The sequence below is a fragment of the Podarcis filfolensis genome, assembly GCF_964270895.1.
Source record: "Podarcis filfolensis genome assembly, chromosome: 1".
NCBI classification, from domain to species: Eukaryota; Metazoa; Chordata; class Lepidosauria; order Squamata; family Lacertidae; genus Podarcis; species Podarcis filfolensis.
In genome coordinates this window covers 27,165,586-27,181,147 of record NC_139604.1, presented here as the reverse complement: position 1 = coordinate 27,181,147, position 15,562 = coordinate 27,165,586, and the positions used below count along the sequence as shown (strand labels likewise).

The following is a 15,562-nucleotide window of genomic DNA, read 5'->3' as shown; positions in this document are numbered from 1 at the left end:
TGCAACACAACCATCAACAAACAATGTAGGTCTGCTGAGTGTAAACACAGCAATAAATTATTTGAGTCCTACAATCTTCATGGCAATCTTTGTTTGTGACAACACCACATAGTTGCGTGGGCCGCTGGAGGACAAGGAGTATCTCCATGAGTATTAACATAGCTGATAAATGAGAATCATATTGCATCAAACGGATCTCATTTCGCCCTGTCTAGGCTAACTCTCCTGTTTTGGGTCAGATGTTTGGACAAGGCAATGTTCCAAATTTGATCGTACTGTCCACATTTTGTGGGAGTCGTTTCTCCTTTCTACCATGTAAATGAGCTTCAGCCAATAACAATGCAAGCAAATCTTTGTTTGAAAAGAGCTAATATCTAAGTGGAATGGCTGATCGGTAAAGCTATTTATCTCTGAGAATACCTCCTTCTGAAACATTTGAGCTAGAGGAGCGCTCTACCACAGCGATCTTCTTTCACCACATCTTTGCCAAAAGAGAGGAGGAACATTCTTTGCTAGATATGAGAGTTTACAGGAGTCCAGTGTCAACACAATATTAATTTTAGGATAGCTTTCTGTACTCTCACAGAAATGGTATATAGAGGAGGGTTTGACCAAACTTTTCCCCACTGTTCCTAAGATTGTTTCCCCACACTTTCCTAATACCCTCCGATGTACCCATGGTCTGCTCTGTTAAATTCATGCAAATAGCATAAGTGAAATCCTTGTGTTGGGAGTGAAGTAGTAGCACAGTAGCGTTTGTAAACCATTAGGGAACAGATCCCCTCCTCTCTTCAGCTAATGCACATCATTGCCTGTGTTATTTGAAACAATTTAGGTTTGCATCCTTCAGTTTACCCCTTTATATGCTATGCAGTCACAGGCTGCCCCCTGTGGATGAAATCTTCGATATTGCAAATCCTTTTGATACTGCAGCGTTCAAAATGTTTATACTTACTGTTGAGCAGAATTTTGGATGGTCCAAAATGGGAATTATCGATAGTGCTTCTTCTCTTCCATATCAGTAGGTTCATTTTGAGAAATGGTTGTTCACCTTATGAATGGCTGGCCAGCAAAGGTATGATAATGGCAGTGCCTGAACAGCAGAAGCTGGGGGCAGTGTTTTGATTTGTACCCATGGTATATCATTATACTTTGAATTAAATGTTTTAGCTAAAGAGCCTCGTAGTGCAATTTCAAATTTGGCATTCCTAGATCTCCCCTGACTCGTAGCCTATAAAGAGTGCTGTTGCAAATCCTGCTCTTCTTACCCATTGTGATGAATTTGTCCAATTCTTCCTGCCATTAAATAAACCACTTGTAAGTGATCAAGGCAAAGTGAGGCTATAACAGACCCTCCAAGTGTCCCTATTTTCCAGGGGCCGTCCTGGATTTACAGAAGCTGTTCCGGTTTCTGATTTGATGCTGGAATGTCCTGTTTTCCTTAGGGCATTCCTGTTTTCATCAGATAAATGCTGGAGGGTATGGATGTCCCTGTTTCCATTAGAGAAATGTTGGAGGCTATGCTACAAAAGGAAGAAAGGTTTCAGTAAAATGGACATCTTTATGGCTGCATTTCTTCCCAACCACACCAGGTTTCATTTGTTCCAGCTGTTGAGGAAAATAGCTTACCATAACTGTGCTTACACAGCCACACCCCAAAAGCTTCTATAACATGAATGATCAAACCACAAGTATCTTTCCGTTGCATGCATCAAAAGGGCAATATGAGCAATTTTGAGTAGTTGATCCCTACACCTGCCATGTTGTGAAATTTGTCTTGTTCAAGTTTCAGCAGTTTTAATGCCTAGCTCAGGTTACCTAATATCAGTAGTGTGTATTTTTGAAAGTTTACAAGCCCGCAATTAACTTGAGTCTGTCTGCGAGGCAGGGAAGGGAAGATCTCCCAGGGTGGGAGGCTGGGAGAAGAAAGGGAAGCTCCTGTGTGGGATAATGATTAAGATCTACCTCTGATAGAGGGCTCTCTATATATTTTTTCTCCTTCCTTCCTTTCTCCTCTTTCTTCCTCTTCCTTTTTATTTAGTTTAGTTTGGTTTTTAATGCACTGTATATTGAAAAGTTTTGATAAAAAGTATATCCAAAATATATATTTTAAGGTTAAAAAAAAGCCCTGGATACTTTTTTTAAAAAACCCTTCTTATGAAATTACCCACTTACAGAGAGTTAACTTCAGTGATTGATGAGAACCTCAATTAGCAAGAGTTCTAATCATAGAGGCCAATATTATTTTGAAAAGTAAAACCATTGTTGCATTGGATAAAAGCCCTGGACATTTCACCTTCTTGCTGATTTTAATGCTTAAGCAATCATGCAAAAATTAATCCTCCTGCCCTTCAGCTCACAGCATCTTTGAGAGTGGGAGGATTTAGATTGCATGGGAAGAAAGAGTTTAAGAATCCCTCCCATAAATGTGGTTGTTCACCCACCTTTGCATGCAGGATCTGATGAAATTTGTTCCCTCCCCAGTGTTGCATTAAAGTAAAAACAGACACCAGACGTTCCCCTTACAGCTTTCCTGCAGAACATATCATTTGTGCCTGATATTACGGTACTTGTTTCCTATTCAAGATTTGCATATTCAGTATTTGCTTAAGAGGTTGTATGGGAAGCAAGACTCCTGGCATTTGGACTGTTTTGCAGTGAACCCGGCAAATCGCCCTCTTGGGTGCTCCAGCGTCCGGGAGGGGTCCCGGGTGGAGATTAATGAGGGGTAAAGGCCATGTCTCCCCTAACCTTTTGAGGGTATCAAAACGGCACAACCCACAGTTGTCTGTTAATGCCTTTCTGTGTGTGTGTGAGCAGGGATGGAAATCTCCGTCTCCCAGTTGAAAAGGCGAGGGCGCTGGGCTCATTGGCTCTGTCCAAGGACAGCCCCAGCAAGCTACCATGGCAAGCTGTGGAATACCCTTGAATTCGGACATAATTGGCAAGTGATGAGGCACCCCCCCCCAAAAAAGATCTTGATTTATGGTGGAGGAGAAAACATTGGGAAGGATTTTTCCCTAACAAATGAAAGGCGCTGATTTATGCTTTTCTTGAATGGTGGAAGGAGGAGAGGCAATACTTTAAGTCATGGTTTTTTTGGGATCTGTGTTATCTACCCTCCCCTAAAGCAATGGAATGCAAAGTTTTTGGGAAGAGTGGACTTTAAAGATACCTCTTTGCAATGGATTTTTTTTTTATACATAACTAAGAGCTTTACCTGAAGATGGAGAGTAACAACCTTGAGGGAATTTTGAGGGATTTTGACCACCCCTTGGAACTTCGTATTATGAAATAAAAATAGTAAAGAAGAAAAGATTGGTAACAACTGGATTGACTGTTAAGCACTCAGAAGAGAATAAACTGTTGAGTTGGATGTAATGGAACTGAGGGTCAGCAGGATGGACTTGCAGGAAGATTAATTAGTTTATGGGGGAGGATGGAGAGGAGATATGGATTTTGTTGAGATTACATCAGCCCACCCGCTTGAAGCCTAAAGTTGGAAAGAAGAACAGTGAAAGGGAGAGGATGGACCACAGTGTATACCATCTTGACAGCTTCTAAGACTTTCAGACAGAAAAGAAGAGATATGGATTGCGTTTATTTATTAATGAGCTGGTTGTATGTAAAACTGAAGATTAAATTTGGTGAAATATGAAGGGTGGGTGACGCTGGGAGATTGGCAGCGTTGGTGGGGGGGGGGAGAGGAATGTATATTATACATTTATACCAAAAAATTCTAGGGGTTTTATTTTTACCCTCTGCACGCTGCACCATGAGGCTGAGTTGTTTATTACTGGGGCCACATGTCAGACAGCCATGTTCAAGGCCATGTTAAGGAGGAATGTTTGTATGTTGTCTGGGAGGAAGCATTATCTGTTTTTCTCAAGCAAAGTGTTACTCAGGAGGAATCAGAAGGAAGTGTTTGAAAATTGATGAACGACTATTACAGATAGATAGAAGAGGATTTACTCTACTCGACTGTTTTGAGGACAGGTTATAACAATGCATAAAAGCCATTGAACAGGTGATGTGTAGAGGCGAAGGGATGAATGTATTTTGAAGTATAGCTGGAAAAGTTATTTTATTGGGAGCAGCAAAGGAGGAAGGAAAATAGTGGGGACATCTGGGGTGGGTGGGAAATCCACTTTTAAATTTGTATTGAATTTGTATTAACTTGGTGACAATTTGTTAAAAATTATGGTATGTCAATAAAAATAATTGGCAAAGAAAGAAGACTCCTGGTGTTTGAAGCACTAGCTGTAGAGAGAGGGTTGGGGCGGGGGCGGTTTGCCTGTTTGTTTTTCCTAGAGTAGATGGTGTCATAATGAAGGCATGATTGTTCAGGTTGTGTTGCTCCGGCATACTACCCCAAGTGTTTAGCGACCCTTTGTCTCCTTTTTTTTTTTTTTTTTTTTTTTTGGCATTTTATACATTGACTTCCGCACAGCAGACTTCATCAGTGGGTCCAGTCTGCTGTGTCAAAGGTAATATGATCCTGAGAATTCCATGGGCTGAGAGTTCTTTGCTTTGATGTGGATTTTTTATGAGATGCCAGTGCCTGTGATCCCAACCATAATCCCCTGAAATAACCACATGGGTATAGGTAACCCTATGACAATTACAAAATCTTTATCAGATTTGGCTGCTTTGTTTGCTTCCTTTTCTGGTCAACTATGGAAATTGTTAAGTAACTGCAGAAGTTACAACTTGTAATTTAAAATGTCATTTGTGCTTGCAATTCTGGTCTCTAAAGCTGTTTGGAGATAAGCCAGCTGACTTCTTTTTGTTCTTCGCAATTTGCAATATGTAATTTTAAAGCTTTTTCACATTGTTGGTTTCAGAACATTTTGAATCCTGTCCTGAGTCATGCCGAAAGGGCAAAAATAGAAACAAGTACAGGCAGTTTATAGCATTTTAGGTGATACAGTGGATCTTAGCCTGCGTGCTTTAAATTCATAATTGAAGGAGAAGATCTTCTTTAATATTACCCTTCCATTGTTTTGCCGTCACAGATCTTGTTACATTGACATTATCAGTGATATTAGTGATAATCAGTATTAATATGGGCTTATTTTAGAAGACTGCACTGTTCTTTGGCAATCTCTGCTTAAGTCTGCAGCTGGTGTGAGCCATGTGAACAGGTGTGAACTCACCTGTCTGCCATCCAGGTGGTTGCGGAGCCCAAGCTCATTAGCCTCAGGAAATGAGCCCTTTCTGACTAGTGACGAAGCATTCACCACTTGGTGAATTTATTTTCTGGAAGGGCAGAAGCAACACTGAACATTACCACCCTCAACAAGCTTAAGACTGAAAAACTGAAACCAGATATGAAGCTACCTATACAAACTTGAGGGTGGTTTAAGAAATAAAGCTAATTGTGACAATCAAATAATGCCATATAATCTAAGTGTGTCTCTTGGCTAACAGATGCCTTCCAGAATTCCAATTAGAATTCATGAACAGAAAAGAACAGTTGGACACTGTCAGTGCAGATACTGATGAAACACTGAACTAATTTTTTTGCTTGCATCCTAAATTGTAATGACAAGCTCTAATCTGCCCATCATACTTTTCCTTAAGCAGAGAATGCCTTTGAACAATCATATGGTTACCAGCTCTTCAACTGTGGGGATCCAAGTAATTTATATGCAACTGTAGCAAATAGCAACAAAACTAGTGTTGACACATACTCATTGGGCAGCAAGAAAGCTAGGTAGATCAACAGCAGCTGCAACTTCCAGACCATTTTCTAGGGTGACTTTACATACTGAGCTAGATGAGCCAACATTATGACTCAGTATACAGTAGCTTCCTATGTTTCCATGCAGTAATCCATTCAATGGTTGCCTGTGCTCATCTACAGTCTGTTGTCTGTGCAGTTCACATCTTTTGACTCTGAAATGTTTACACTGTTGGACAAAACTGGTCTCCCACTGGTATAAATGCTTCTAGGGTACTTTACAGTCCATTATTAGAGGTTACTTGTCCCCCTGAAACAGTAAGCTTTACTGAGATATTTAGAATCCATTGTTTGGTAACTCTTCATTTTCCCCAGTGCATTTGTGTTTCACCTATTGAGCAGAGTTTGAAATTCGCCAGGCAGTAGGCATATTTTGCACCTGGCTGTCAGTCACTTGCGGTCAAGTGAAGATGCCTGAGCACCAGAATGGCACCTGACATCTCCACCATCTGGAGGTGCAGGCCTGGGGACCCTTGAGTCTTGACTGTTTTCACACACTAGCAACACATCCTGTAGAATTCTATCCCATTATTTTTTATCTGCACAATCAGATTGAATTTCAGGAATCAAAAAGTCGTATTGAATAATGTGACTTTCAAGCTGTCTGGTCCAAAAATGGCAACTAGACATTCCGTTTTGCCGACTATAACCCTGGTTTAAGGAGCCATTAAGGAGCCTAAGTTATATATCTGGGTTTCTAAGATGGCTATTGAGGTAGTCACACTTTAACATAAATGGAAACCATGATTCTTTTGTATGCACTGTATGTATACGACCCATGTATGCAACCTTTGTCTCAGCAATGTACACTTTTACTGAGCCAAACGTAACCACCATGGACATTATTTTGATCAGTTTGCATTTAGCTGGGGGGGGGGGCAACCTGAGTTTAATTTGCTTGGCTTCATCTGGCTCTCAGATACGGTATATATTTAATTGTTTGGCTGTGATGGGTGAATTAAACTTTTGATCAGATTCCAGTTCTGGCCCAAATATTGATTTATAGATGTGTGACACATAAAATACAATTTTTAGGGGGCATTTATATGCTCTCCTATAAGCAGGTTCTCAGGGCAACCTAAGCAAGGTTAACAAGATAAATATATTTTACTTTATTTGCAGGTGGAGATTTACATTTTACCTTTATATATTCACCTATGGAGCCAGACTCTTGAAAAAGGTAAGGCCCATTTGAATAATGAAATTAGTGTTAATGTCCCATTGTGCTTCTTATTATGTGTGTCTGAGAAAGGATCTTCTAGGAGGTGAACCACAGCCTCTTCACATCATGACACAGGATAAGGTGATTTAGAAATACATTGCAGACAATAGCTGGAGAGAATTGTGATATGTGTGTAAGCTGCTGCTCACTCTTCTTTATAATGTGGATGAAAAGCTTCTCTTTATGTGCTTTGCTCCATTGGGGCGGGGGGGGGGGTGCTTGTCCAGAGAACGTGGGTGGGAGACCTTATTAGCACCAGGATGCTCAAATGAAGCATCTCATGAACTGGAGACAGGTTCCCAACTTAGAGTTTGTCACATGTGACAATCACATTTGCATAGATTTAATAGCTAAGCCACAACTGGCCGTCAAAAAAATCATAAAAAACATTTCTAAACCTTAGAAAACAAGTGTGGGGTTTGGGTTGATTGGCTTGTTTCTGAGCATTCATCACACTACTTTATTTGGGAAGTATGAAAAGCTTACAATATATTGCTCAGTCTGGCATACTTTAAACTTGCCTTCACTGGTCATTCTATGTTAAATGTGTTCTTTTATATGCCACTATGGATCCCTGTATATTCCCCTGTATATTCAAAATGAATGGGAGAACCAGCTCTTGTTCGCCCTTTGCCTGTAATCAGGCATCAAGTTGCTCCTTTGGTAGCTTATATGGCGCTGTGTGTGTGTGTATATAAAATTCAGGAACCATTATTTTCAGGATTGAAAGCAATCTGGGAAAGGATGGCATTTATTTAAAGAGTAGATTTTGTCTTGTTCAGAGGACGTAAACAAAACATGAACAGTTTAGCTTTCAGAATTTCTACTTAAGTGCTGCAGATGTTTTTCTATAAGCTTTATTGTTTCTAGATTTCCAGCTTGACATATATAGCAGGCTGAAGATATTAAGATTAATTTTTCCCCACACTGAACGTACTGACTGTAACTTGCCCATATTTCACAGCTGTGGAATTAAACAAGGAGCATGATACACAAACATGATTATGCTGTTATGTTACCACTCTGGATCCCTTGTCAGTATCCCAAGCTATCAGAGATTTTGTGAACAGATGTTGATTCCGAGTAGCATTTGGCAAGATCGCCCGCCCTGTGCAATCTGCTGGATCATTGTTTGACCGAATTAATTGTGATGCTAAGCTTTGCATACTTGTACATTTGCCCAAAGCACATAGTGCTAAACGCAAAAGGTTTTGTTGTTTACTTTCCTGGCAGCATTCTCATTCTGTTCTGGTAAGGGTTGATCTGTTAATGGAACTTAAGTTTTTCTAAACTGAAATCAGTGGCTTCACAGCTAAGGATTTAACCAAGAGTAAGCCCCGCTGAACAAAGAACTTTCCTGGAGAGCCAGCGTTAACCTGCTACTCCTTATTTAGAATATATATATATAGAGAGAGAGAGAGAGAGGCAGTTACCCACTTCTGATTATTTAAGTGTGAGCTAGAGTTGCCTAACTGAGCACAGCACAAGTGAAGCAGAAAGAAAAGTTTGTGGTGTCAGTACTATGTCCTTTGCTTTGCTTTCGTGCTGCCCGCCTGACCCTGAAGCAGTTTGACTGGCAGCTACAGCAGCCCAACTGCATACCAAGACCTATATGGGCCAGATCATGAAGGAATGAAGTGCCAGACGAAAACACTGTGCATCTTATCTGTGTTCACCATGTCCTCTCCAGCCCACTGTTTTTCTGATGATGCTCTTAAATACTCCATTTGACAGTTATAGTGGATAACCTAGATGGATAATTTCTCTAATTATGATGGCAAGTCATATTGACGCAACTGAGTTGGATCTCGGGTCATCCAAGAGTGCCCGGAGCGGTACAGCATCCACCTATTTTGTTGCTTGCAATAGGCCTTTGAACATTGTATCAGTTGTAGTACCACACTGTTATCAGTGTGGTATGAAATCATATCAAATCACATTAAGGCATACAGATCTGAATCTTGCATGTGAGCTAATCCGGCATCTCTCTCTCTTTGAACAAGGCTTTTAGGTGGAGATCTTTCTCAGTCTGAAATTATAATGTGCATCACTATCGTGAGTCAATTCTGGAAGTGGGCTACTCTGCCAGCTCTAAGGAGCAAGTAATTTCTGTGTTCAGGTAGCTTAATAGTGCTGTAGATCAGAAGTGAACACAAGACAGGAATTGAAGAGAAGGCAAGGTGCGGGGTGGGGGCAGGGAGAGGTCAGGCAAGGATGGCTAGCTGAAGTTGACAAGATAGAAAAGAATCCCTAGAGTTTTTCAGTTCTGTTAATTAATTAAGATACTGCAAGAAACAGTTTCGTAAGATCAACTACATGGTGGGATTCTGTGAAACTAAGCACAGTCATCTGAAGGAGTCCAATGCATGGATTGGTGCTGTGAGCACCAGGTTTTAGGAAAGTTTCAGAAATCAAGCTTGATACTTTATGCATCTGTTGAATCTTTCAGATCCCTTTCTGCAGGGATCGGACTGAAAAATCAAAAAGTCAGGCAAAGATCAACCTGTTTGTAATTGTTCATTCCGTAAGAAAACGGACCGTTTTCTACTCAAGCCTTTCCTTATTAATTAATAAAATCTCTATACTGCCCTTCAACTGAGCAACACAGGGCATTTTACAATGTAAAGACACAAAACTACATCATATAGTAACAAACAAAAACAATACCGCCCCCCCCCCCAGTTTAAAAGACTACATAGATGGTTTAATTAGCCAAAGGCAAGGGAGAGAAGGGGAATGTTTTTGCCTGGTGCCTAAAGATACTAATGAAATCTAAACTGTATTTTTACCTCTTGTACCACAAAGAAAAGCAAAAAATATAAAAGCTTCATCTCTTACACCAAAATTACATCTAAAATTAATTTTAACACATTAGATAATATATTAGAAGGAAAGAAAAAAAGGACAGAAGCAAAATTTTTAAGAGTCAGGACAGCGATAAGACAATAAAAAAGGAAGTGAGTTGTCAGGGCTGAAATCTGAATTGAACCCAGAGACCAATCAGTAACCAAGGCAGCTGGGCCAGGATTGGTATTATATGCTAGGATTGCCTTGTTCTACTCAGTAGTCTGGCTCCTACATTGTGTATTAGCTGCAGTTTCTAAACTACCTCCCACATATAACAGTTCAGTATAACATATTTCATTTATCTAACCTGGAGCTTTCCAAAACATGGACAAGAAGTTAGACTACCCCATCTAGGTACAGCCACAGCTGGGCCATCAGCTGAAGCCAGTGGAAGGCATTCCATACCACTGTGCCTCCAGAAACAGTAGCAGATCCAGAAGTATCCCCAGGCTATTTCTTCAGAGGGAACAAGTAGAACTCTGCCACTCCTATTTAGGGAACCATGTACTAAGCGTGCCTTAGCCTTATCTGGATTAAGCTTCATTATAAATAATATAAAGGTCCTTCCTGTAATTTTGAATTTGGGTGTAGTCAAATTAGTATGATAGGTACATGATATGTTCAGCAGATAACTAGAAAAGGTATTTTGCGGCATCTTTGAAGATTGCATTGGCTAACAGATACCTTGGAGGGTCCCCGCGCAGCAAGATAGGATTTTTGTATGACTCATTAGCTACATAAGGTAACAGAGGGAACACATGAAGTTGGGACTCATCTCCTGTCATCCCTAGATGGGTGAAACCGTCGCTCCTCCACTGTTGCATGGGCTCACCACTTGTAACTTAGTGGAATTGAGACATCTTTCAGCTTCAAACCTGCCTTCATCTATTCATTTTACAGTGGTGTCATCAAACCTTTTTGCATACATATATGCATTTTTTAAAGTAATTTAATGTCCAAAATTAGTTTCAGCACTTGTACATTTGTACTTTGAGGCAAAGAATACAAGTGCTGCATTTTAGAATCTCTTGGCAATGGTGTCCTTGACACAGGATAAATTCTTAGAAACCCTTTTTTTCTCTTTTTAGTTTCCAGGCACGTTACCATGGTGCCCAAAGAGGCCATTTTGAGAAATTAGCAGGAAGACTTGTTACCATTCTGTGCTTAATGGATGCTTTTTATCTTGGCTCTTTTAATAGTGACGTGTATCCCGCCGAGTTATTCACCTCATTCAGTTGATCACTTGGAGGGTTTCACTGATTGTTGTAAATACATTTTAGAAACTCATGAAAATCAATACAACATAATGAACTCCACACTCTTGCAAAGAATATCTATTGTGCCGGTGGTACAATCAGTCCATAAGTAAGCCTTTGGATGCAGCAGGGGAACTGTTTTGTTAATTGCTTCTGCTGTATTTAGGATTCTGCAGCATCAAATTCAGAAAATATGCATTTTTCTTTGAAAGAGTGTTTTTTGTTGGGGGGGCACTAGGGTGGGATGAAGAAAAAAATGAGAACAAAAGCCAAGGTTGCAGGTTTGATCCCCGTATGGGACAGCTGCATATTCTTGCATTGCAAGGGGTTGGACTACATGGTCCTCAGGATCCCTTCCAACCCAGTTCTATGATCCTATGACTGAAGTCGGAATTCGAGATTCTGTGGACCACATTAGATGTTTATGAGAAGCTGCAAGAGGGAGTGTGAGCCATGCTTCCTTCTTCCACCAATATGAGCCAGATCCAAAAAAAGGGCTACATTTACTATGGTGGGGTGGAGAACCTGTGGCCCTCCAAATGTTCTTGGAGCAAACTCCTGTCATCAATCACCACTGGATGCACTGCTTGGGGTTGATGGGAGCTGGAGTTGATCAACATCTGGAGGGCCACAAGTTCTCCATCCCTGCCCTTTGGGGATGTACATGTTCAACTGATGCAGGGCAGAATATATATATCCCTGTGATGTGAATATCTCTTCCCTTCAGCTATAATCTGGAGGTGAGAATGAGATGCTCTGGCTTCCATTTGCTGCTTCTAGTGAAAGTCTGAAGTGGCCCTTAATCTTGTCAATTCTAGATTCTGAGCAAGGAGAGATTTCCAATTATTGTAAACCCTTGGAAAATAACTGCCTTCTCCCATAAAGGCTAGCTTTTGTTCCTGAACACTTATGGGGAGGTCTGTAGACTCATGCTTCAAAGGTTGAAGAAGTCTATCTCATGTTGGATTTTTCTGATAGATGCACCAGCTTACTGCTCTTTAAAGTTTTTATCCAAATATATCAGTACTTTATCAGAGGGAGGATAATGACAGCTGAATAAATGTTTGGCAATATTATGAAGAGTTGGAAATAAGATCTGTGACTCCCAAATCCATGCACACATTCAGGTTTTATGCTTGCCATTTGCTTTTGCCAATGTTGCATTCTGTTTGGTTTGCCACACACTGCTTGGAAAAAGAGGTCTAATCCAAGCATGTCTTCTCCGACATTATACCATCCCTGCACATAATTACACCATCACCATCACTTGCTTGGTTGTGACACAGAGAAGTACTTCAAAATTTATTGTGATGGACAAAACGCTTCTGCCTAGTAATTCACTTTTCTGTGTTGGGGATTAACTTGAGTTTAGGGCTTGGGTGTCTATAAACATGCTTTTTAAACATTCAACAGACCAGATAGCTTTGCAGAGAGGAATGTCAGAGTAGCACAATCTCTGATGCTTTTTTCTTTTGCATGACAAAGGGATGTTGCAATGAGTAGTGAATATTCATTTGATTCAGCGGAAGAAGGATCTCATTACCTGCTTGCTTTGGGAGCATCAGGAGAGGGAGGTTACTATCAAGGAGATTGCAGTTTGAGGCCAGTTTTGCTAAAGATTTTAGTAAGATCCTCCCCCCCCCACCACAAAATGTTATTCTAGTCTGTTGTAAAGTATTTTATCTCTGACTTTCCTTTGGGCTTCTGCATTCTTGTCTCCTGCTATGATTCCTCAGGCCACACCCCGCCAGATTTTTACTTTCTTTTTTTCCAGTTGTCAAGTTTCCTCAGTATGGCCTGAAAACATTGGAAACTTATATCAATGGAAGGGATAAATTATACTTGGCCCTGCTTTAGATAGAAATGGGGGAAGCAGCTCAGTCCAGGACACCCTCCTTTCATTGATTGGAATCCATGGTGATCCCAGTGTTCATCACTCCCTCTTGTATTGTATGATGATGATTTTGCAGACATCAACAAGCTGTGTTTTAAGAGGCTAGTATTACCCAATTATGCAAAGATGACAAGGAAATGGTGTTTAAGGGAAGAGATTGTTAAAGTCCTTAACTTTGCTGAAGTGCCTTGGTGTAATTTATTTCTTTGAGAAACAAAAGATAATCTTATAAAGTAATTACATTACTTTGGGCTGTCATTGCCAAGATGTCACAGAGAAAAATTGGAGGTTAATAGCATCTAAGTATATTTAGAAGTGGAGAGCAAATTCTGTCTTGAAATGAGGCTGTGTTTCTTCTTATTTAATATTCTACACAGAATCTGGCAGAATACTTCTGTTCAATCTGTGGCGCTCCTGTATAGCGTTGCAAAGTATAACCAGTAGAGTCATGCACGCATGTTGGCAAATTGCAGAAATGTGTTAGCAGCCAACAAATTTTAGAAAATAAGAACTCTCCCATTTTAGTAGGGATTTCTATGGATAGTAGCCTCTTTAAGCAGTTCTATGAAATGTTAGATACGTCCAAATGGATCCAGGTACACTTAGAGGATAAATTTGCAGCAGAAATGGAAAGTCAGAAGAAAGATAGCAAGAAACCACTGTAGCCCGAAACACAGTTAAGGATTTCATCACGACACAGAAACCTCTCAGAAAACAGCAGACAAGTGGGCTCTGCAACACTATGCTTGAGAATTTAGTGTTCCTGTTCAGCGTTCAGTCAGCCATTCCCTTTTCAGGATTTTCCATTTTGTTCTTCCTCCATCCCCTGAGTTTCCCATTTTCCTTCACAGGCAGCATTCCATGCCAACTAAGCCTGCTCAGCGGTAGGGAGCTTAGGGTTTATATATATATATATATATATGTTCTTCTGGAAATCCTGGGGTTCCCCCCAGGCCTTGTATATGTGGATGGTATTACCTGCCCTTCACCCTAAGGTTCCAGGGTGGGCTAAAACAACATTAATATTAAAATGCTATACTACACAATATTTTAAAACAACAGTTTAAAACAACTTTAAACTACAGTAATAAGGCAGGTCTTAAAATGTACATCTCAGGTGTCAAAAGCCAGGAAAAAGAGATGTAGCTCTTCACCTGGCGGGTGAAGGAAGGAGAGGGAGAATCTGCAGTACTCCCATAGCACATGCACCAAGTGGGCTTTACTTAGCAAGGAAGGTGGAGAGCTTAAAAGGTCCACTCCCCTTCCCCAGGGAGCAATCCAGGACCTCCTAGTGACCTGGCTGTGGGTGCAAGGATGCTGCCCACGTCATAGGGACTCCCGGCTGCGTCACACCCCCCAGCTGACCAATCGGGATAGCCGGGGTGTGTGGCCGCTTGCTGTTGAAACTGTGATGCAGCCAGGGGGCGACCTCCTTTCGCCTCCTCGCCGGATCTCATGTGAACTTGATTTGGCCTGAGAGATCTCATGAGAGCATCCCAAAGCTGATGCACTGTTGGTGTCCCCATCCCACCCCCCACAAAGTGGAGAACTTAAAAGCTCTTTCCACATTGGACAACCCCAAGCAAGGCCTGGCATGAAAATAGGTTTTCAATTCTCCTTCTTGCTGAGTTACAGATAGGTAGCCGTGTTGGTCTGCCATAGTCAAAACAAAAAATTTTTTTTTCCTTCCAGTAGCACCTTAAAGACCAACTAAGTTAGTTCTTGGTATGAGCTTTCGTGTGCCTGAAGAAGTGTGCATGCACACGAAAGCTCATACCAAGAACTAACTTAGTTGGCCTTCTTGCTGAGGTTCAACTTGTGCAATTTCAACCAGCCTGCCTTCAACCACGGGTGGTTGAAATTGTGCAAGCTAAATCGAAGAAGATGTGACTGTACGTCGCTTTGAGATCCTATAGTATTGTACCTGATTTCTGTTTTGTTCATTGCTGTGCAGTTCTTTTGGATAGGAAGCATTGATAAGAAATTTCAAAATAAAATGCTTATCCCGCTTTCCGGCACAGTTGTGCCCAAAGCAGCTCACATGTCGAAAAGAACCACGGTGAAGATAATTTATAAGCACCATATAGCTGCTGCTTACAAAACATAGCTGGTAAATAGATCAGTAGCATTCTCCTAGCAACCACCCCTCCCTCCCATTTCAGCACCAGCGCTTAATTTTCCAGCATCTAGAAAAATACCAAATAATAAATTAACTTGGAACACACACCATGAAGACACCTGTATTTTTTAAATAATATACAAGTTTTACATTATAATGTTACAAACAGAGGATGCATGGTAAGATAACTAAACTGTTCTCTTTTGAACTGTTTCTAATAAACGAGAGCTTTTTGTTGATACAGAGCTTTTTGATAATTGTTTTTCTCTCAGATAATGAACCATGCTTCGTTTCTTTTTAACAAGTACCCCCTACTGTGCACTACATGCAAATATGTGTGACTAAACCCCATTGGCCCCTCTTTCCCATAAGAAAAAGCAAGTGTTTGTATACATTAAAAAAAGAAAGAAAGAAAATGTATCTCATCATCTGTTCAGGTTTGTAGTTTCTACAAGGGTTGATATACACGATTGGTAATTTA

At 40.6% G+C, this 15,562-nt stretch overlaps 1 protein-coding gene across 2 annotated transcripts in view; it reads left to right on the top strand.

Annotated features, from left to right (window-relative positions):
• The window catches only part of CERS6 (ceramide synthase 6), an 86,073-nt gene that overhangs the window by 37,425 nt on the left and 33,086 nt on the right, over nt 1-15,562 (top strand). For both annotated transcript variants that reach the window (XM_083577450.1, XM_083577449.1), the window contains exon 4: nt 6,866-6,923. In XM_083577450.1, coding sequence (XP_083433576.1) covers nt 6,866-6,923 — 58 coding nt within the window. The remainder of the gene's footprint in view (nt 1-6,865; nt 6,924-15,562) is intronic.